The sequence below is a fragment of the Tupaia chinensis genome, unplaced genomic scaffold, assembly GCF_000334495.1.
Source record: "Tupaia chinensis unplaced genomic scaffold, TupChi_1.0 Scaffold000098_1, whole genome shotgun sequence".
NCBI lineage: Eukaryota > Metazoa > Chordata > Mammalia > Scandentia > Tupaiidae > Tupaia > Tupaia belangeri.
The window spans coordinates 1,038,913-1,060,362 of NW_006159560.1; the positions used below are offsets into that span (position 1 = coordinate 1,038,913).

A 21,450-nucleotide genomic window follows, 5' to 3' on the forward strand; every position below is an offset into this window, starting at 1 on the left:
TCTTAAAAAAAAAAAAAAGGAAGGAAGCATATTGAGGGACACCAGAATAGCTGCTGCTCTTCCTCCAGCCTCCTCCGACCCTTCCCTGGGTCTTCTGGAATGCTGCATTTTTGTAAGAGGCATGGGGTTTGCATCTCGAAGGCAGCCACGCTGGCTCTGTATAAAACGTCACACATGTTTGGCAGTCCCCCCACAGAAGCGCAGGTCTGTGCAGGTGTCTGTTTGAAGGCGTTGACAGCTGCACTGGATGAAAAAACCCATGTGAGAACCTCCCCTCGTCTAGGCAGGCCAGGCCTCAGCGCGTCACTCAGATGACAGAGGGTCCTGTTGCAGAGGACCAGTTTCCTGGGGCTCCAGGGGGCAGGCCCAGCACAGTGGAAGTGCCTTTCTCTAGTTGGGCCATGGGAGCCACACTGGCCAGCTCCAGAGGGTAGGGCAGGTGGGCGAGGAGCACAAACCCAAGGTACCATGAACCCTAGACGTGCACCCCAAGGAGACCTTGTGCTATTGAAGGAAAGGGGATGAAGTTTCAGGGACACAAGAACCATCCAGGGAGCTCGTGCTGCACACATCCAAGACCATTACCATGGCGTTGTCTGAAAAGTCGTGACATATTTTTTTCTATGCAAAAATGCCATGGCTTTTCCAACAACCAAGAAATTATTTTGAGATTCTCTCGTTTAATTAGCAGATGCTTTTGCGTCCAGCCTGTGGCGTGGTCATCCCCATCACGGTTACACTGTAGGTTTTTCTGGGACAGCACGCACCTGGCCTAAGCACGTCTCACCACACGCTGCAGCGCGCAAGCCACGGGGCTGCCTAGCCCCGTTTATGTGGGCGGTCACCTCCACGTTGGATTCTCCTCAGGAAAAGCTGAGGTCAGCAGAGGAGCTTATGGTGGGCGGCAGCAGAAGTGTGGCCTGTGGGGCCGTTTGTCATGTCTTCATGTAACCTCGGGCTTCACCTACGTGTTCTGGCCCTCAGTGTCTGTAGCTGTGAAGTGGCAACAAACCCATCACATAGGGAGTTTGGGGTACTGGGGCAAGGCCCTGCCATGTGGCAGCCCCTGGCCTCTCTTCCTGTGAGGGAGCAGTGGGGTGAGTTGATTGGTCTGTACCCGGGGTAAAGTACACGTGCAGACAGGACCGCGTGTGTTCATGTGTGTGGGAGAGAGATCCACACCTGAGCCCTCTGCAAGCTCGCCGAGCGAAACAACTGTTTCGTGTACTGGTTAGCGTGCTGCACGCCTGCCTCCTTGGGTGAGACCGTGACTAAGAAAGCTGCTAAATAAAGGAAAAGTTGTTTATTCCAGAACGGCAAAGTGAGCAGAGGCTCCCGGGGAGGGGGAGGACAGAAACCAGGCTAAGGACCACGCCCCTTGAAAAGGAAATTGTCGTAGGTAAAGATTTCAAATTAAATGAATCATTGACATGGAAGTCCTTACTCTGTCTGGTTGGTGAAACCAGTGGAATGATTACAAATGGTCGACAGCACCTTTTTGGGGTTTTTTTAGAGATTTCTTTTTTGGTATAAGGTGCACATGCTCACTGGAGAAACAGAGACAGCCAGAAAGCAAGAATCACCCCCCAAGGGAGATGGCCACACTGCAATCCCTTCTCCTCCATTCTCTTCTCAGGACTTTGGGCACGCGCGCGCATGCGCCCAGTGTGAGTTTTAAGCTGCCAGGTCCAGGACTTGAACCACGGTTGACTATGTGGGAGTTCAGGGATGTAACCATTGCGCCATCTGCTGGTCCCAGCAGTATCTCTTTTTGAATTTCTATAGTAAATAGGGCTGGCATTTGAATTTATAGACTTCTAATTTCAAGGGACAGCATAGTTCAGAATGCATTGCCCTGGAGGAGTTGTGCCCACAGATACTTATTTAAAATATTTTTATGTTTGTATAAATGAAAAGAAATGCACCGAACATATTGTGATTAATGCTGCCACCCCCACGGATGTGCGATATCTCTTAGAGACCCTGCCAGTTTTTGTTTTTTTTTTTCTTAAGAGAGGTTTATGCTATAGGGCATGTACACACACCAGAAAGACAGAGACAGACAGAAAGTGAGAAATCACCCCCCAGAGGGATGGCCATGCCACAATCCCTTCTCCTCCATTCCCTCTTGGGATCTTGGGCACACATGCACACGCGCCCTGTGGGAGTTTAAGCCACTGGGTGCAGGATTCAAACTGCAGTTGACCCTGTGGGAGTTCAGTGACATAGCCATTACGCCATCTGCTGGCCCTGAGACCCTGCTTTTTACACCTTAGGGATATTCCCAGCAATGGAGCTGCTAGGTCATACGGCAGTTCTGTGTTTAATTTTCTGAGGAGTCAACAGCCTGTTTCTCAGCAGCACTGCTGCTCTCAGGGGTGCACAGCAATTTCGCCACACCCTCGCTAACACTTTATGGGTTGTTTTTGTTTAGGGAAATTTGCACTTGCCAGAGAGAGAGACAGAGACAGTGAGAGGGAAAGTGAGAAACACTCCCAACGGGGATGGCCATGTGCAATCCTTTCTCCTTTGTTCTCATCCTGGGATCTTGGGCACACACACACACACACACACACACACACACACATGCCTGGCATGATTTTCAAACCACTGGGTCTGGGACTCGAACTTGGTTGGCCATGTGGGAGTCCAGCAACATAACTGTGAGGCCATCTCCTGGCCCCTGTTGTTGTCGATAGCAGCCAATCTACTGGTATGAGGTGGTATCTCATTATAGTTTAATTAACGTTTCCCTAATGATTAGTAATGTTGAGCACCTTTTCATGTGCTTCTTGGCCATTTATATATCTTGGTTGGAGAAATGTCTATTGAAATCCTTGGCCAAATTGTTTTATCAGTGTTTTGGGGATCTTTTGTTATTGAATTATTGTTGGAGTTCTTTACATATTACGGATATCAGCCTCTTATTAGACATATGATTTGGAAATATTTTCTCCCATTCCATATATTCCATATATTTTATTTTGTTTTGTTATGGTGTCAAGATCTTTTTCTTATGCACTTAGTCATGAGATGCGCCCAGTGTGAGTTTTAAGCTGCCAGGTCCAGGACTTGAACCACGGTTGACTATGTGGGAGTTCAGGGACGTAACCATTGCGCCATCTGCTTGTCCCAGCAGTATCTCTTTTTGAATTTCTATAGTAAATAGGGCTGGCATTTGAATTTATAGACTTCTAATTTCAAGGGACAGCATAGTTCAGAATGCATTGCCCTGGAGGAGTTGTGCCCACAGATACTTATTTAAAATATTTTTATGTTTGTATAAATGAAAAGAAATGCACCGAACATATTGTGATTAATGCTGCCACCCCCACGGATGTGCGATATCTCTTAGAGACCCTGCCAGTTTTTGTTTTTTTTTTTCTTAAGAGAGGTTTATGCTATAGGGCATGTACACACACCAGAAAGACAGAGACAGACAGAAAGTGAGAAATCACCCCCCAGAGGGATGGCCATGCCACAATCCCTTCTCCTCCATTCCCTCTTGAGATCTTGGGCACACATGCACACGCGCCCTGTGGGAGTTTAAGCCACTGGGTGCAGGATTCAAACTGCAGTTGACCCTGTGGGAGTTCAGTGACATAGCCATTACGCCATCTGCTGGCCCTGAGACCCTGCTTTTTACACCTTAGGGATATTCCCAGCAATGGAGCTGCTAGGTCATACGGCAGTTCTGTGTTTAATTTTCTGAGGAGTCAACAGCCTGTTTCTCAGCAGCACTGCTGCTCTCAGGGGTGCACAGCAATTTCGCCACACCCTCGCTAACACTTTATGGGTTGTTTTTGTTTAGGGAAATTTGCACTTGCCAGAGAGAGAGACAGAGACAGTGAGAGGGAAAGTGAGAAACACTCCCAACGGGGATGGCCATGTGCAATCCTTTCTCCTTTGTTCTCATCCTGGGATCTTGGGCACACACACACACACACACACACACACACACCTGGCATGATTTTCAAACCACCGGGTCTGGGACTCGAACTTGGTTGGCCATGTGGGAGTCCAGCAACATAACTGTGAGGCCATCTCCTGGCCCCTGTTGTTGTCGATAGCAGCCAATCTACTGGTATGAGGTGGTATCTCATTATAGTTTAATTAACGTTTCCCTAATGATTAGTAATGTTGAGCACCTTTTCATGTGCTTCTTGGCCATTTATATATCTTGGTTGGAGAAATGTCTATTGAAATCCTTGGCCAAATTGTTTTATCAGTGTTTTGGGGATCTTTTGTTATTGAATTATTGTTGGAGTTCTTTACATATTACGGATATCAGCCTCTTATTAGACATATGATTTGGAAATATTTTCTCCCATTCCATATATTCCATATATTTTATTTTGTTTTGTTATGGTGTCAAGATCTTTTTCTTATGCACTTAGTCATGAGAACAACCTGTTGGTTTTTTTTTTTAAATCTTTAAGTGGCAAAATTAAAAGTTGTGTCTGATCCCAACTTATTGAAAGTGGGAAAATATTTTTTCTGAGGACAATCACTTCTTTTGGCTTCATTATAAACACTTCACAAATTGCATACCCGAAGAACATGTATCATTGTTCACAGCAAGTTTTGAAAATTTCTAAGGATGCCGAGGAAAACTAGGACCTGCCTTGTTCTGGGAGGAATCCATGCATTCCAAGCCCACCTGAATCTGGGAGGTTTATGCTGCCGCAGGGTAAATGTTTTGGATAAAGCAAAATTTCAGGTAAAAGGAACCATTGAGGGTCCCAGAGACCAAGCTTCTAGAAGATTACATCCAAATCAAACTTAGCACACTAGAATTGCTTCCTAATCTGAAATATATCTCGGGAAGATTTTGGAAAACGGTCTCATTGTCTCACACCTGTGTCAATAACCCCCTTCTTATGCAGCCTAAATCCCTCTGCTTACAAGATAATAAGAACTGTATAATGCCTTTCTTCTTAAGTCTTGTCATTAAATCCTGCTAGTGTCTCTGAGGTGAAGATGAGTAAATATTACCATTTAAACTTAATCACCCCATCTTAATTCCTTGCTTTATAAAAAGAGAATAAGAGTACATTTACTCCCCCCATTTAGCCTTTTCATAGAGAAAGGAATCAAGGCAAGAGAGACTAAGTGCAGTTCCCAGGTTTGTAGATGAAGGAAAAGCAGACAGTGGGGGTGCAAGAGGGACAGGGACCCCCAAGGGAGACCCTCCAGCAGGGACTGGATAACCTCACCTGGCCAGCTCCGGACTGCCCCACAAAGTGGGCATCATCAGGGCCAGATCAGGGCCAGGTGGCCTGCACTCTCCCAAGGGCCCCACAGGGAAGGGTCCCACTCTAGGCAGGTGGTCCTGTTGTCACCATCTTGAAATTCTTGATAAGCTTCGACCAAGGGACTCGTATTTTCCTTTTGCACTGGGCCCGACAATACCAAGATCACGTTAAGAGGAGATAAGGAGCGACCCACACTGCTCCGAGGGGAGCACCATACGCCATGGGGGAAGACTGCGCAGGCTTCCTGGGAGGAAGGGGGGTCGGGGCTGTTGAGCACAAGAAGCTTAGGTGGAGTAGGATGTGAGGATCAAGGGAACAGAGATGTACAGATGTGCAGGAAAGGAGCTTTAAACCTCAAAAAGAGGAGATACTGAGGGAAGGAATTTCTCAAGGGCAAGGATGGTGATAAGCAAAGAAAAGAGGAATGTTGGTCCCAGCCATGGCAGAGAGCTGGTGGGGCTGCGCTCCACACAGGGGACCACATGGGAGACCTGGGTGTGAGTCCCAGTTCAGCCTAAAGGTGGGGCCTGGCAATGTGTGTCTATAATCCTGGCCACTAGAGAAGGCCAAGGCTGGCCTGGCCAACATGGCGAGATCCTCTCTGAAAAAGAGCCAGGTGTCTTAGCATATGCCTGTAGTCCAGTAGGGAGACTGAGGCAGGATTGTGACATGTGAGACTCCATCTTAAAAAAAAAAAAAAAAGAGGAATGTTTTACAATGCAGTTTTAGATTGGAGGAAATCATTTAAGATGGTTTTGGGGGATTTTTTGAAATAATTTTTGCTATGGGGAGCATGCCTCCCCAGTGAGACAGAGAGAGACAGAGAAACAGAAAGCGAGAAGACACACACGCACACGCACACACAGAGTAGGGAAGGCCACACTGCAAACCATTCTCCATTCTCCTCTCAGGATCTTGGGTACACACATACGCGCGCCCAGCGTGAGTTTGAAGTCACCAGGCCCAAGACTCGAACTGTGGTCTATTATGTGGGAGTCCGGCAACATAACCATTATGCCACCTGCTGATCCCTTAAATGGTATTTTTAAAAGCCTGGAAGATGCCATTGACCAGTTCAGTTTATCCAGGTCATGGTTAAACCAACTAGAAAGCATATGTGTTAAATTCCGTACGGTGAGTCTTCATGTTGTCATATTCTGTATTTACAAATTCACATACTCCCTGAGATTGCTTGTAACCCTAAAATTAAGGTTCTGGGCACTTTTGCAGTTATTTGCAGACATGCCCACAGCAGTGAAAAATGCGTCACAGAGGTGTATGCTCCTCGCCGAGGTCAGACAGGGAGACGCCACGCTCGGGCTGTAAGTCAGCTGTTCTCTGAGGTCTGTCGCCTGCCATGTTTTCTGCACTTTTGTTGGCGAGTTTGCTGGTAGGATGGCCCCAAGCATAGGGCCCAAGCTCTCTGGTGTTCTCACACACAAGCAGGCCGTGCTGGTGTCTGGGCAAAACCCGTGTGATGGAGAAGCTTTTGTGTGAGTTACAGTGCCACTGGCCACTGGGGGCTTTTTGGGAGATTTTTGCTATAGAGTGCACCCGTTTGCCAGAGAGACAGAAAGCGATAAGTCACCCCTCAGGGACATGGCCACGCCACAATCGCTTCCCCTCCATTCTCCTCTCAGGATTCCGGCATGCACTCACACATATCCGGTATGAGTTTCAAGTCACAGGGTCGGGACTTGAACTGCGATCGGCCATATGGGAGTTGAGTGCCTCAACACCTGCTGGCCTCCTTGATTAGTGTATTTTAACGAACAAACAAGACCTGTCCTCCCAAAAGCTGTCATTAAATCCAAAAAAAAAAAAAAAGAGGAATGTTTTACAATGCAGTTTTAGATTGGAGGAAATCATTTAAGATGGTTTTGGGGGATTTTTTGAAATAATTTTTGCTATGGGGAGCATGCCTCCCCAGTGAGACAGAGAGAGACAGAGAAACAGAAAGCGAGAAGACACACACGCACACACAGAGTAGGGAAGGCCACACTGCAAACCATTCTACATTCTCCTCTCAGGATCTTGGGTACACACATACGCGCGCCCAGCGTGAGTTTGAAGTCACCAGGCCCAAGACTCGAACTGTGGTCTATTATGTGGGAGTCCGGCAACATAACCATTATGCCACCTGCTGATCCCTTAAATGGTATTTTTAAAAGCCTGGAAGATGCCATTGACCAGTTCAGTTTATCCAGGTCATGGTTAAACCAACTAGAAAGCATATGTGTTAAATTCCGTACGGTGAGTCTTCATGTTGTCATATTCTGTATTTACAAATTCACATACTCCCTGAGATTGCTTGTAACCCTAAAATTAAGGTTCTGGGCACTTTTGCAGTTATTTGCAGACATGCCCACAGCAGTGAAAAATGCGTCACAGAGGTGTATGCTCCTCGCCGAGGTCAGACAGGGAGACGCCACGCTCGGGCTGTAAGTCAGCTGTTCTCTGAGGTCTGTCGCCTGCCATGTTTTCTGCACTTTTGTTGGCGAGTTTGCTGGTAGGATGGCCCCAAGCATAGGACCCAAGCTCTCTGGTGTTCTCACACACAAGCAGGCCGTGCTGGTGTCTGGGCAAAACCCGTGTGATGGAGAAGCTTTTGTGTGAGTTACAGTGCCACTGGCCACTGGGGGCTTTTTGGGAGATTTTTGCTATAGAGTGCACCCGTTTGCCAGAGAGACAGAAAGCGATAAGTCACCCCTCAGGGACATGGCCACGCCACAATCGCTTCCCCTCCATTCTCCTCTCAGGATTCCGGCATGCACTCACACATATCCGGTATGAGTTTCAAGTCACAGGGTCGGGACTTGAACTGCGATCGGCCATATGGGAGTTGAGTGCCTCAACACCTGCTGGCCTCCTTGATTAGTGTATTTTAACGAACAAACAAGACCTGTCCTCCCAAAAGCTGTCATTAAATCCAACCCAGTCCACGGAGACGTTTTCTGTGATAGGCCAGACGGTAAACACTGCAGGCTGTGGGCCTGGCCCTCGTCGGACCCCTCAGCTGAGCTGCTGTCGCCTGAAAGCGGTCAGACAGCATCTGAAGGAGTGAGTGTGGCTGCCTGCCCCTTGACTATACCATTTTAATGTCGCCAAACATCATTCTTTTGATTTTTTCAACCATTTAAAATTATTGTAAAAAAAACATACACAAATGAAAAAGCTCATAAAAGCATTAGGCCAGGTGTGTTCTAGAGGCCTTCATTTGCTGGCAGTAAAGGCACTGGATCCCACATGGCTGGGTGTGCAGTTCGGGTCCAGACCTGGAGGCTTGAAAATCACGCTGGGTGCATGTATACACATTCAGATTCCCAAGAGGAGACTAGAAAAGGGACTGCAGCCTGGCCATCACCCCTAGGGGTGATTCCTCACTTTCCCTCTCTCTCTCTTCTCAGTTGTCTCTCTGGTGAGCGCAGGCACTCTATAGCAAAAAAGAAACAAGAAAAGAAAAAAGAAGTAGGCACCTTGGACGCGAGCGTTCCTACACGAGGCTGCCCCTGGGCCATGGCTCTGCCCTTAGTGCTTCTGTTCCCTTTCCTGGGAGATTGAGATGAGGGCTGAAGCGCCGCGTCTAGATGTACCCTGGTATTAAAGCGAGGCATGTGAGCATGGGTTGCTTTGGATTCTTGCTTTGCTCGGTGTAGTACATTCGCAGGCACCATCTAGGAAATGCGGAAACAGCAGTAGGGCAGGTTCCTCCTAGATGGAGGAGCAGCGCCCCCGCACAACCTTTCATTAGGGCCTTCTGCCGCGCTGTGCTAATTAGCCTTCCTTCGGAGCGCCGCTTTCTTCTCCACCATGTCATTTTTCTTGGTGTCTTTCACACGTACAATAGGCCTTATTCACGAGAAGGCGGAGCTGCGGTCTAGAACGAGGCTTGTAATCCAAGGAAACTTAAACAGGGTGGAAATGAAATAAATTTAGGTACAAAAATTAGAAGGAAATCGAGCACATCTTGCTTCACACAGATCCCAACATCATATTCCAAAGATGTAATATCACCACTGACCAGAGACCAGCGGTTGGTGTGCAACTCATTATGAAGACAGTGGGGAACAGAATAAAATTGAACCTCAGATAATAATCAGACACTTAGAGATGGGGCCAGAAATGCCCTCCACTCTTCACGAGACAGAGCAGCCCCAGCTGCTGGGCGGGCCCTGGGTGGAGCCAGATTGGCTGAACCTACACCAACCTAGACCTTGGAGCCTGCCTGGAAATGTGCGAGGGACCGCCATGCCTCCCTCTCCATCAGGCAGCCGGGCTTCTCTGGACCCAGAGGCAGAGGAGCTGCATCATGGCCTGGAGCCTCAGCTTTGGCCACTCACGGGGTGTCCCTTCCCTGAAATTTGAAGACAGAACTCATGTCAGATGGGGGGCAAGCAGCCCCAGAGAGAACTCCTACTGCCAAGACCCATATGAATCCAGATGCCACCTGTCCATATGTGCTGGCCCTGGGCAGAGGAAGACAGTCCCATGAAATAATTCAATGAACCGTTCCCCGAATACATGGTGGCTGTGCTGTGAGTGGTATCTCCGAGCCCCAGGCGTCCCTCTAAGGTCCTCAGGTGCCTCTACATGCCTAGAACTTAGCTGAGGCACTGAGCATGCTCACTGACACGCTTTTGGCCGAGAAATGTCTTCCGATATCTCTCGGTCTGACTTCGGAGACCTTCAAGACTCTCCTAAACTCATCCTGCCAGGAGCTCTCAGCTGAGTGGTGGCACTTCGGGCGTAGAGAGGGAATCCCCAAGGAAGTAGTAGTATAACCTTGTGAAAGGAACAAACCGGATGCTGTTAAGTTGGAGGAGGGGCTTTGTTACCCGGTCACCATCTGCTGAAACATCACCACCCAGGGAAAAGCAGGGCACAGCCTCAAGGTACCCATCTGCACACACCCAGCCACCTTCCCTGCTGGCCTGCACTTGGTGGGGGCAGGGGCTGGGTTCAAACCTGCTTTGTCTTAGTATTTACTTATTTTTATGTGGTAGGATATATGATATGATATATATATATATATATATATATATATATATGTGACACACACACATACATACATGTATATATCATACATTTTACCATTTAACTATATTTAAGTGTATAGCTCAGTGGTATTAAGCACAGGAACACTGGTATGTGATACTCAGCACCATCCACCATCCGGAACAGAAACTCTGTACCCAGTAAACACTAACTCCCCACCCCATCCCCCTTCTCCCTGCCTCTGGTAATCACTATTCTCCCTCCCTCTCTCTCTCTCTCTCTCTCTCTGAATTTGATTATTCTAGGTCTCTCATTTGAGTGGAATCATACACTCATCCTTTTGTATCTGACTTAGTTCACTTAACAGGTTTTTGAGGTTTATGCATGTTGTAGCACATATCAGAGTTTCAGCCCTTTTCAAGGCTCAGTAATATCCCTCTGTGGGTATATACTGCATTTTGTGTGTCTCTTTCTAATGCACATTTGGGTCAGTTCCACTGTTTGGTTATTGTGAATAATGTTGGTATAAACAGTAGCGTACAAATACCTGATAGAGTCCCTGCTGGGGGGCCTTTGGGCTTGTCCTGATCATGGAAGTCTGGATCATCCAGAAAGTCTATGTTTAATTCTTTGAGGAAGTGTCATACTGTCTTCCACAGAGCTGCCGGATTTTACCTTCCCACCAACATGGTACAAGAGTTCTAATTTCTCTGCATTTTCCACTTCTCTCTCTCTCTTTCTTTCCTCCTTTTTTTCTTTCTCTTTCTTTCTTTCTAAATAACAGCCATCCTAATGAGTCTGAAGTGCTCGTGGTTAGGGTGTTGGTTTGCATTTCTCTGATAACTAGTGATGTTGAGCATCTTGTCACATGCTTACTGGTCATTTATTTATGTGTTTTGAGAAACTCCTATTCCAGTTCTTTATCCATTTTTGAATGATTGGTTTTGTTATTGAGAGTAGCAGGAGTTCTTTATATAGTTTGGATATTAACTTACCAGATGCGTAATTTAAGTAAAATATTTTCTCCTACTCTGTGGGTTGCCTTTTCACTCACTTAATGTCTGATGCCCAGAAGTTTTTCATTTTGATGCAGTTCAATTTATCTATATATATTTTTATTGTTCTTGACTGTACTTTTGGTATCATATTCAAAAATAAACTTGCTTTGTTTTGAGTGAAGGCCAGATTCCTTAGCTGATCGCTGCAGCCTGTTTTCCAATATCCACCAGGGTATTTCTGAAACACCTGGACTGAGGGTCACTAGCCATTGGTGTCCAGTGAAACTGTTTGGGCTAGGGCATTTACTGCGGGGTCTGTGTGCCTTTTGCCTGTAACCCCTATACTATAGCTGGCTGAAATTTTGGTCTTTGAAAATAAAGCTTCAAACCTCCCACCTGTGTTCATTTCAGGCAAAAGCTCTATCCTAATCAGTGAGCATTTTGGAGTCAGCAGATTATTTCATGATAAATGAGCTATTGAGGTCACGTGGCACCTACTTGAGTGAGGCTGCTGTCATTTAGGCTTCCTCACCACCTAAGGAGTTGTGTAACAGGATGCAGCCAGGCCAGGTGTGTGGCAGGAGGGGGACCTTCCCATAGGGCATTCTGAGCAGCTGTTACTTGAGGCAGGAGCAGGGCACAAGGTGTAGCCACTGGCCTACCCTGGGATGACTCCGTGGACCTTGTAGTGACTCAGTGACCTTTGTAGGAAAAAGGCATGGACAGAGCCCAGTGGCCACTTCATTGGAGCAAGCCAAGTGCTATCTGTCACCCTGTGACCTTGCCAGGCTCCTCTGCCACCCTGACAGCTGTGGCTCATCAGGCTGGAAGAATCACGCTGGGCGTCTGCTAAGCTCCTGTGAGCACAGCAGATGTGTATTGTACAGAATGGAAAGTCAACGTGCTCGTCTGGTTCCTAGTAATGCGGGACTCTTACTGCTGATTATAATTAGGGTTCTTGCCTCCCCATCTAGCCTGGTATTTACCAGCAAAGGCCGGTTGGAATGAATATTGAGGTGGGAGGCAGGCCAGGCCGTTTGTCTCATCATGTCAATGGGCAGACAGGACCAAGCTCTCAGCTCTGTGGTGCTGACCTCCCTGCTCCCCTTCCCCTTCTCCCATCCCGTGCCTAAGGGCAGTGAGCAGTGGCTGGAGCTCATGGCACCCTGGCATGCATTCAGTCACATTAAACCCAGCATAAACAAGTCAAAGGAAATTGGAATCCCAGGGAAAAATGGTAAGAGGCTTGCTCTGTGGATTGAGTTTTGTGTCACTTACTTAGTGCCACTGAAGTGAAGCTGCTCATTTAAATAATCCAGTTCTTGTTTTGGTTCATTGACTAAAACGAGCAACATGAAGCTTTAGGAAATACCATGGAAATCAGTTATTCCTGACCATGTGGAGTTTGGCGATAGTTAGAGAAACCTGGGATCAAAGGCCCGAGCAACAATGGCTTCTGTTAGCCTTCAGCCCCTTCCCAGGGCTGCACAGCCTTAGCTGGATGCTCTGGGCTGCGCCGAAGGGAAAGAATGGATGCTCTGGGCTGCGCCGACGGGAAAGAGAGGTGGCTCCTGCCTTCAGTGAGATTGCAGGCCATGGAAAGAGCTGCCCCTCAGCTGTGGGGAGTGAGAAGTTGGAAAAGATGACCATGTGAACAGGGCGGTGAGAATGCACCACCTGGCTCATAGGTAGTTGTCAAGTAGATAGAAAGGATTTAAAAAAAAAGGATTCCTTCAGGCTTGGCCTCAGAAGGCCTGGGGGATTTGGGGAGGTGACTCCGGGGAGAGCCATCCAGTGAGCCCACTTGAGAAAGTGGCATTTAAGAACTAATCGGGGACCCAGTGCGCAGCCAGGAAACTCACTGGAGCACACCTGAGGGACGTGACTACGGTGACTGACTGCTGAAGGGGGCCTCTAGTGGCCTCTGGTTCCCCCCACATGCAGGCTAGCCGGTGCTGATGACTCTCTCCCTGGTGTCTGGCTTTGTGGTGGGGATGGTGTGTTCACACTAGAAACCGCCTATGCCTGCAGAGCCCAGCTCCCAGGCTGCCAGCCCAGCTCCCAGCCTGCCCTGCCCCTGCCAGCGATACTCGGGGCTGGCCAGGCCTGTACTGAGAGGGCCTTAGAACCCTGGTGGCTTGGATTCTTGGCTCTAGGCTCAGACAGGGCCGCATGCACCGTATGCCCCAGCGAGCACCCGTACACTGCACGGGCCAGCACCAGGGAGACGACATGCAAATACACAGGGTGACAGCTCCTCACCGTCACACAGCATGTTGGCTTGTGACTCGGCTTCTGTTGTGGTCGGGCCACGTCTGTGCTGACCACATTGTTTCATGCATGGATCCTACTCAGCTCTCAGAGCCGAGGCCCACTTCGTGGTCGGGCACGCCATGTGCCCTGGGCGCTGTGCTCCTGCCTGTGAGTCCTGCCCTGACCTGCTCGCTGGAGCAGGCAGAGGGAAGGCAGGTGGAGGGCAGGGGCCTGGCTCTGTAGTCAGCGAGCACTTGGGCAGCACCCGCAGCTTGAACCAGAGCGGCCCGCGTCTGATCCGCCCAGTCCCTGTGCCTGCAACGCATGACTCTGATTCTCAGGGATGACTCCTGACTCTCCAGTTGCAGGCGTGGCTCAGGGTCAAGGGCCACAGAGGCTTTCAGCCCAATCCAGGGTGGGTTGGGCAGGCTCTATGGCAGCTGGCACCTCTGGTAGCTGTGGGGTCTGGAGCTCGCAGCCCTGTGTCCTCCTGGCTGCCCAATGACAAGGGTGGGCCCTTCCTGGGAGTGGCTGGAGCCCTCCATCACGTCGGGCTGGCAGTCAGTGCCTGGCCACCTCACACTCTGCAGGGAGGGCCCTTCCCTCTGCAGCTGGCATCAGCTTATGCCTGGCATGAGCTGCTTCAGCTGCAGAACCTGGAACAGAGGTGGGTGGGAAGTGCCAGCCCAGGTGACCATGCACAGCTGGGAGCAGTGTCTGGGGTGCCTGCGTACATCTAGCTGACAGAAAGGCAGCCCAGCTCCTGGCCCTGGCCCCTCCCCTCCTGCTCTGTGAGCCTAGCCTTCCAGGCAATGTTCAGGGCTGAGGACATGTTGGTGCAGAGGTGACAAACAGGGACAGAGGCACAGAGAAGACTAGGCCCATCCCCTCGGCAGGTTTGCAGGGTGGGCATCCTCCATCCCTTCTCTTACCAGCCAGCGTCGCTGTCGCCCATGCGCTCACAGGACCCCTCCCGCCCTGGCTGCAGAGCATGTTTCAGATGTCAGTCGGCATCAGCAGCCAGCAGGCTCCCCACTGTTCACACATTCGGCCAAATCCCTCCCACACGCTGTCCCCTATGGCCTCACCCATCTTCCACCTACCTCAGGTCACGCACCTCCCCGTCCTCACCTCCCTGGGCTGCTAAGCTGGCTTTCTGTGTTGCGGTCTCCTGTAAACAAGGCTGTCATGTTCACTGTGGTTCTGTGAGAGGAGCATGGTATGGATTAGGGACCCTGGCCCTCCTTCAGCCCCTGTGGCCTAAGGACAGGGAACCTCAATCTCTGGACATAAACAAGGCCCAACCCCAGGTAGGGCCTTGGTGACAGGTGTGACCACTAGACAGTCATCTTAGCAAGGGTTGGCATTACCCAAAAGCTGAAATGTCTGCCCTCAGGTTCAACCTTTAAACTGATGTATTTCTTCCATGAGAGAGACAGACAAGGGTCTTCGTACCACAGCCCGCTCCCAGTCCCAGCCAGTGCGGAAGTGAGGCCCCAGATGCAAACCCGGCAACCTTAGGTGTGGTCCGGTCTTGTGGCACTGCCTAGCCCCTAGAATTTGTTAAAAGGAAAAAAGTCCTTCACACCCTGCAGACACCCACGTGGAGGGGCTGTGTGTGAACGTGGCCCTGAGTGCCAGGGTGGGAACACAGGCCTCACCTGGGAACTACACCCAAAGTCACTCTAGCTTTGACAGCCACTGGCCCGCCACATAAGGTGAGATAGAAATGGGATGGCATGTTTCTTAAACCCCTGGACTTTGTTAGGAACCAGGCAGCACAGCAGGGGAGAGCAGCCTGCAAGAGCAAAGCATCCTCTGTGTTTACAGCCGCTCCCCATTGCTAGCATCACTGCCTGAGCTCCGCCTCCTGCCCAGGGCAGCGGCAGCATTAGATTCGCGTAGGAGCCCAGATGGAGCTGTCTAGTTGCAAGAAGAAAAGCTCAGAGCTCTCACTGATCCTGCATTATGGCAAGTTGTAGAATTATGTCATTGTATTGGGTTGTCAGAAAAGCCATGATGTATTCTGTTTTTCCATGCAAAATGTGTCATGCATGACTTCCCCAACTCAACATAGTAATGCAGTAATAGAAAAAGCGCACAAAGTGATGCATTTGAGTCATCCCAGAACCGTCTCACCCACTCCTCCACCCCATCTGTGGAAAAACTGTCTCCCATAAAACTAGTCCCTGGTGCCAAAAAGGTCAGGGACTGATGTCTTAAAGAGTATCACTCCTGGAAAAGCAAAAGACAAGAGTCTCCTTCCCCTCATTGTATCCAAGAGGGACATGAGGACCAAGGTCTCAAAGCTGACTCGGAGCAGGTTTGGCCACCCATGCCCCACAGAGCAAGATGGTGCTTTGCGGGCACAGGTCGGGAGGGAGAGGAGGACAGAGGTTCTGCTCCAGCCCCTCTCCTCAGCATCTGCAGTAATCGCCGTCTGTTGCACTCGCTCCGTGCCAGGTGAGGGTCGCATGCTCCTCCTGGCCTGCCTGTACAGCCCTCCGAGCAACGCGGAGGAGCAGAGGAGCTGAGGCTCAGAGGTGGCCATGATGCCATTCCCAAGAGGAGGAAACGGGACGAGCGTGGTGTGAGCATGGTGGTGTGGTGGTGGCCGCCATCACCCAGCTTCCCGGGCCCCAGCACCCTGGCACACAGACACCCCCTCATCTCAGTCTTTGGAACCAACTTGGGAAAGTCACGCTGGACTGAGGGCAGGAACGAAGACACTGGCAGAAGCCCCTGCTACTTTAACCTCACGAGGCTTTCTGGATTCCTGGTTTGTATCAAAGGCCTTTACCACGCAATTACTTACTGTCTGATGCAATCGAAGCTCACTCATCATCTTTTAAAAATCCAAGAGGAAGTTATAGGTGCTAGGAAATGACCCAAAGTCATTTTTCACAAAACATTATATGGAATTAACTAAAGAAAAATTAGAGTGCATTTTATCTGATTCGGAATTACATTCCCCGTACATGGCTCGGCATCGGAGATGCTGTGCTGCATTCGTGAGTTTGTTTTATTTTGTCTATAAATCGGAAATTAGTTCCAATTTGAATATCATCAACAACAGAACCTCTGTATTTATCTATTTTAGAATCATTTAATTCTATTTATTATTACTTTAATTTTGCTATAGGGCACATACATTCACCAGAGAGGTGGGGGGGAGCACCTTAACCACCATGCCACCTGCTGGCCCCATGAATTTATTTTAAGCTTACTGAACTGGGAGTGGTTTGAGTCTGGGAAGATCCTTGGGTCACGGAGTAGGGAAGAGAAGCTGGACAGACAACCAAGTCCCGGTCCTTGGTCCTTTCATCTCAGAAAGCCCAGGTGCCCCAGCCCTGCACCCATCCCAGGGCCGGAAGTGGAGGAAGAGGAAGGCCTGGGCCTACCTGGTGGTGCGGGCTGCCCTCTAAGCCACAGCGCACCCTTGGCAGGGCCTGACCGGAGGTGGGGGGACAGGCCGCCACACTTACCAGCAAGGTGCTCTGTCCTCCTTACCCTCCCTGGCATCCACACTGGCCCGAGGCAGCACCTGCCCCTCCGTGCCAGCCCACCTTCCAGACTGAGCAGCCCTAGCATGCAAGGACACGTGTGTCTGCCTCAGCCACATCTCACGCTTAGAAATGAGAACTGGCTGAGGGCAAGGCAGGAACCCGGGCACTGTTCACTCTGTCCCTGCGGCCTCTGGAACATTTGGCACTCGGTAGTTACAGTCATGTGATGCTTGACGATGGGGCTGTGTCCTGAGAAATGCGCTGTTCGGTGACCCTGTCAGGGTGCAGACGTCCTAGAGTGGACAGAGCGAGCCTGCATGGTGCAGCCTGCCACACACTCAGGCCACGTGGCATAGCCACTGCTGCTGAGCCACAGCCCTGGGTGACACGTTCCCGTACTGAATATGCAGGTGGTTACAGCAGTGGTGAGTCTGTGTGTATCTAAATGTAGACGAGATTACACTAAATATGTGGAAGGGGCCAGCAGGTGGCATGGTTAAGGCAGTGGACGAACATGGTTTGAGTCCCAGACCTGGTGGCTTGAAAATCATGTTGGGTGGGCAACAGTTGGTATAATGGCTATGTCACTGGACTCCCATGTAGTGAACCACAGTTCAAATCTCAGACCCAGTGACTTAAACTCATGCCAGGTGCATGTGCACGCATGCCCAAGATCCCAAGAGGAGAATGGAGGGGAAGTGATTGTGGTGTGGCCATCCCCCCTGGGGGATGATTTCTCGCTTTCTGTCTCTCTGTCTCTATCTTTCTGGTGAGCACATATGCCCTATAGCAAGAACCTCTGAGAAAGAAAAGAAAATCACATTGGTTGCATGTGCGTGCATGCCCAAAATCACAAGAGGAAAATGGAGAAGGGATTGTGGCATGGCCATCCTGTCTGGGGGGTGATTTCTCACTTTTCCTCTTTCTCTGGTAAGTGCATATGCTCTATGCCAAAACCTTCACACACACACACACACACACACAAAGTAGTATAAAAGAAAATGGTCTGCCTGGGGACCAGCAGGTGGTGAGGTTGGTAAAGTGCTGGACACTTCCACATGACTGACCATGGTTCAAGTCCTAGACCTGGGGGCTTGCTTTCTCACTTTCCTTCTCTCTCTGTGTGTGTTTCTTTCTTGTCAAATACTAAGACACAAGCATACATATTTTCTTTTAAACTTTTTAACCACTGTGTAATAGCATTTAGCTTAAAATGAACATTGAACAGTTGCATTAAAATACTTTCCTCTTTCTTTTTTTCTATAAGCTTTCTTCTGTTTTTAAATCTTTTACTTCTTGGGACCGGTAGGTGGCGTGGTGGTTAAAGGTGCTGGATTCGCATATGGTCAATTGTGGTTCAAGTCCCGGACCTGGTGGCTTGCTTACTCACTTTCTCTCTCTCTCTCTCTCTCTCTGTCTGATCAAGGTAAAAATAATAATAATAATAATAACAAATGTAATTAAATAAATCTTTGGGAAAAAATATATCTTTTTAACTTCTTAAACTTTGTCAAATACTAAGACACAAGCATACATACTGGCCTGGCCTACCCAAAGTCAGGCTCATCGGTACCTCAGTATCTTGTCCCACTGGATAGGCCACGATGATCCAAAGAACACGAGATTAAAATAAGTTCAAGAGAAAGTGGTGCCATCGACAGATGGGTAAACCCGAGATGCAAGAGGCTGCTGCTGGCCTAGCATGGCTTAAGTTTTACCATAAATGTTTTTTGTAAGTAGAAATAGACTCTAAAATCATTTAAGTAGTATACATTATACGTAGTGTTTATAGTATACATATATATATTTTTCTACGCAAAAGAGCGTCATGACTTTGCCAACAGCCCAGTGGTAAACACATGAACCCAGGAACAGTGGTTTGTTACCAGGAGCAGGTATCCGGTCCGTACTGTGACCTGAGCGCCAGCACCACCGCTTACACGGGCGTTCATTCATTCCACACTGGCACTACGGCGGGCGCGTTCATTCATTCCACACTGGCACTACGGCGGCTGTGACATCCCCAGACGCTGGCAGTCATGAGCTCCATCGCACCCTTCCAGGCCACTTCACACACGTAGACCGTCGTCACCAGAAACGCCGTGGTGCCAGACTCCACACAGCTCTCGGCTGAATCTGTCTGGCACAAAAGACTTAGCGCATGCCAGGGCACGCGGGCAGCCTCCCTCATGAATGCTTTCTGGTGGACTTCCTGCGCGTTGCCCTTCGAGTTCGCCCCACAGTTAGGAGGGAAGCGAGGCCTCACGTCCCCTCTCTGTGTTGCAGCTGGTGAGCGACCTGCTGGAGTTTTGCTTCTACACCTTCCGCGAGTCGCAGGCCCTGAAGGTGGAGTTCCCCGCCATGCTGGTGGAGATCATCAGCGACCAGCTGCCGAAGGTGGAGTCCGGGAACGCCAAGCCCCTCTACTTTCACAGGAAGTGACAGACGTCGTCTTACCCGAAGAACTTTGCCTTAAGTTTCCCCGTGTTATTCCACACCCAAGAAGGACCCAAGAAATCATATTTTTTAACATGCGATGGTTGATTCACACTTGTTCAGCAGTTTCTCAAGTTTAAAAATCATGCCGGGGTTTGGAGCCAGGAAAGCCATTGGACATGGATTTGGCGTGACCTGGACGGTCTAAAGGATTCTTCCCTCTCCAATCCCCAGCGCTTAGAAACACGTTCCTGTTCCTCTGGATGAAAAGCCATATCTAGTCAATAACTCCTGATTTTGATATTTTAACAGATGGAAGTTTTAACTATGCCGTGTAGTTTCTGGTATCGTTCGCTCGTTTTCAAAGGGTTCAAGGACTAACGAACTTTTTAAAGCTTACCCTTGGTTTGCACATAAAACGTATAGTCAATATGGGGCATTAATATTCTTTTGTTATTTAAAAACACACAAAAGAGGAAAAAACATATACAGATTCCTGTCGTGTAATAACAGAACGCGTGGCGTGAACAGCGGCTCCCTTGGGGGCCCTGGGACACCCTGTCCTTCTGCATCACTGGTATACACACTCGTTAGCGTCCATTTATTATTTAATTAGAACGGATAAGATGTTAAATGCCTTGGTTTTGATTTCTAGTATCTATTGTGTTGGCTTTCTGAATAATTTTTTGCAGTCTTTTGCTGTGCTGTACATTGCTGTACGTATACCTTGTGAAGGACCTAAAATAAGGTGTAAAGGAACTTTTGTAAATGAGACAACATACACAAAACAAAAATCTTTAATGGTTAATAGGATGAAGGGGAAAGTATTTTTGAAAGAATTCTATTTTGCTGGAGACTATTTAAGTACTATTCTTTGTCTAAACAAACAAGGTAAAAAAAAAATTTTTTTTTTTTTTTGTAAAGTGAAACGTCCTGCATGCATAATGAATCGTTTACAGTGTATTTAAGCAAGGGAAAGCTGTGCCTTTTTTAGCTTCATATCTAATTTACCATTTTACAGTCTCTGTTGTAAATAACCACACTTAAACCTCTTCGGTTGTCTTTAAGCCTTTCTACTTTTTCTGTACTTTTTTCGTTTTGTTCTTGGTCTCCCGCTTGGGGCGTTCGTGGGACTCGAACATGTATTCTGGCTTCTGCTTCATTCTACTTCCATCGGGGAACACTCTGCGGTGCCTGCAGCTCCTTAAAGGTGTCATTTGACGGTGGACAAGGAAGAGGAGGTCCTGGGAGTGCTGCAGTGTTAGGGAAGCTGCCTATTCCCCCTTCTTCTCAAGAAGCAGAGTCACCTCCAGGAGGGAGAGACTGGAGCCGTGACAGCTCGGAGCGCACATGCCCCTTGCATCGGAGAAAAGCACATTTTCTCCTGAGCGGCAAAATCCCACCCACTCTCTACATCTGTCCAGGATCAGCTCACTTCTGATCTGGGGTAGAGGTTGTGCACTCCTGGGACCGGTCATGGGAACACACAAGACACTGGGACGATCTATCTTGACAAGGTTCGGTCAGAATGGCGCGGAGACCGGAAGATCAATTAGAGGGTTTTTAGATTTTTAAAAGGTAGGTTTTAAAAATAAATTTTATACATAAGCAGTTTTGGAGTAAAAAAAAAAAAAAGCAAAAAACAAACTACAGATCATATAAGCAAGACAGTGGCACTAAAATTTTTAAATTCAATCTGTTTGGCACTGATGCAATTTAAGGCTTTTCTCTTGCCCCAAATCACAAACATATGTATCTTTGGGGAAACTAACAATATGATTGCACTAAATAAACTACTTTGAATAGAGGCCAAATTAATCTTTGAGAAGTGATGATGATCATCAGGTACTCAGTGAAATCGCATTCTTTTCCAAAACCTAAAAGCTGTAGCTGAAGAAGCCCAAGGCGGAGAGAAGCAGCAGGGATCAGCACTTTTCTCCAGGGTTCACCGTGCGGGCAACATTACCTGGTGTCTCTGAAGACACCTGCCTTACGCGAGGGGAAACC

The 21,450-nt window shown here is 48.7% G+C and overlaps 1 protein-coding gene across 1 annotated transcript in view; it reads left to right on the plus strand.

The window, feature by feature from the left end:
* NR3C2 (nuclear receptor subfamily 3 group C member 2) overlaps positions 1 to 21,035 on the plus strand; it is a 450,621-nt gene extending 429,586 nt beyond the window's left edge. Inside the window, 1 exon segment of the mRNA XM_027769929.1 lies at positions 19,294 to 21,035. Coding sequence (XP_027625730.1) covers positions 19,294 to 19,449 — 156 coding nt within the window. The 3' untranslated portion in view covers positions 19,450 to 21,035.
* The last annotated feature ends 415 nt before the right edge of the window (positions 21,036 to 21,450 follow it).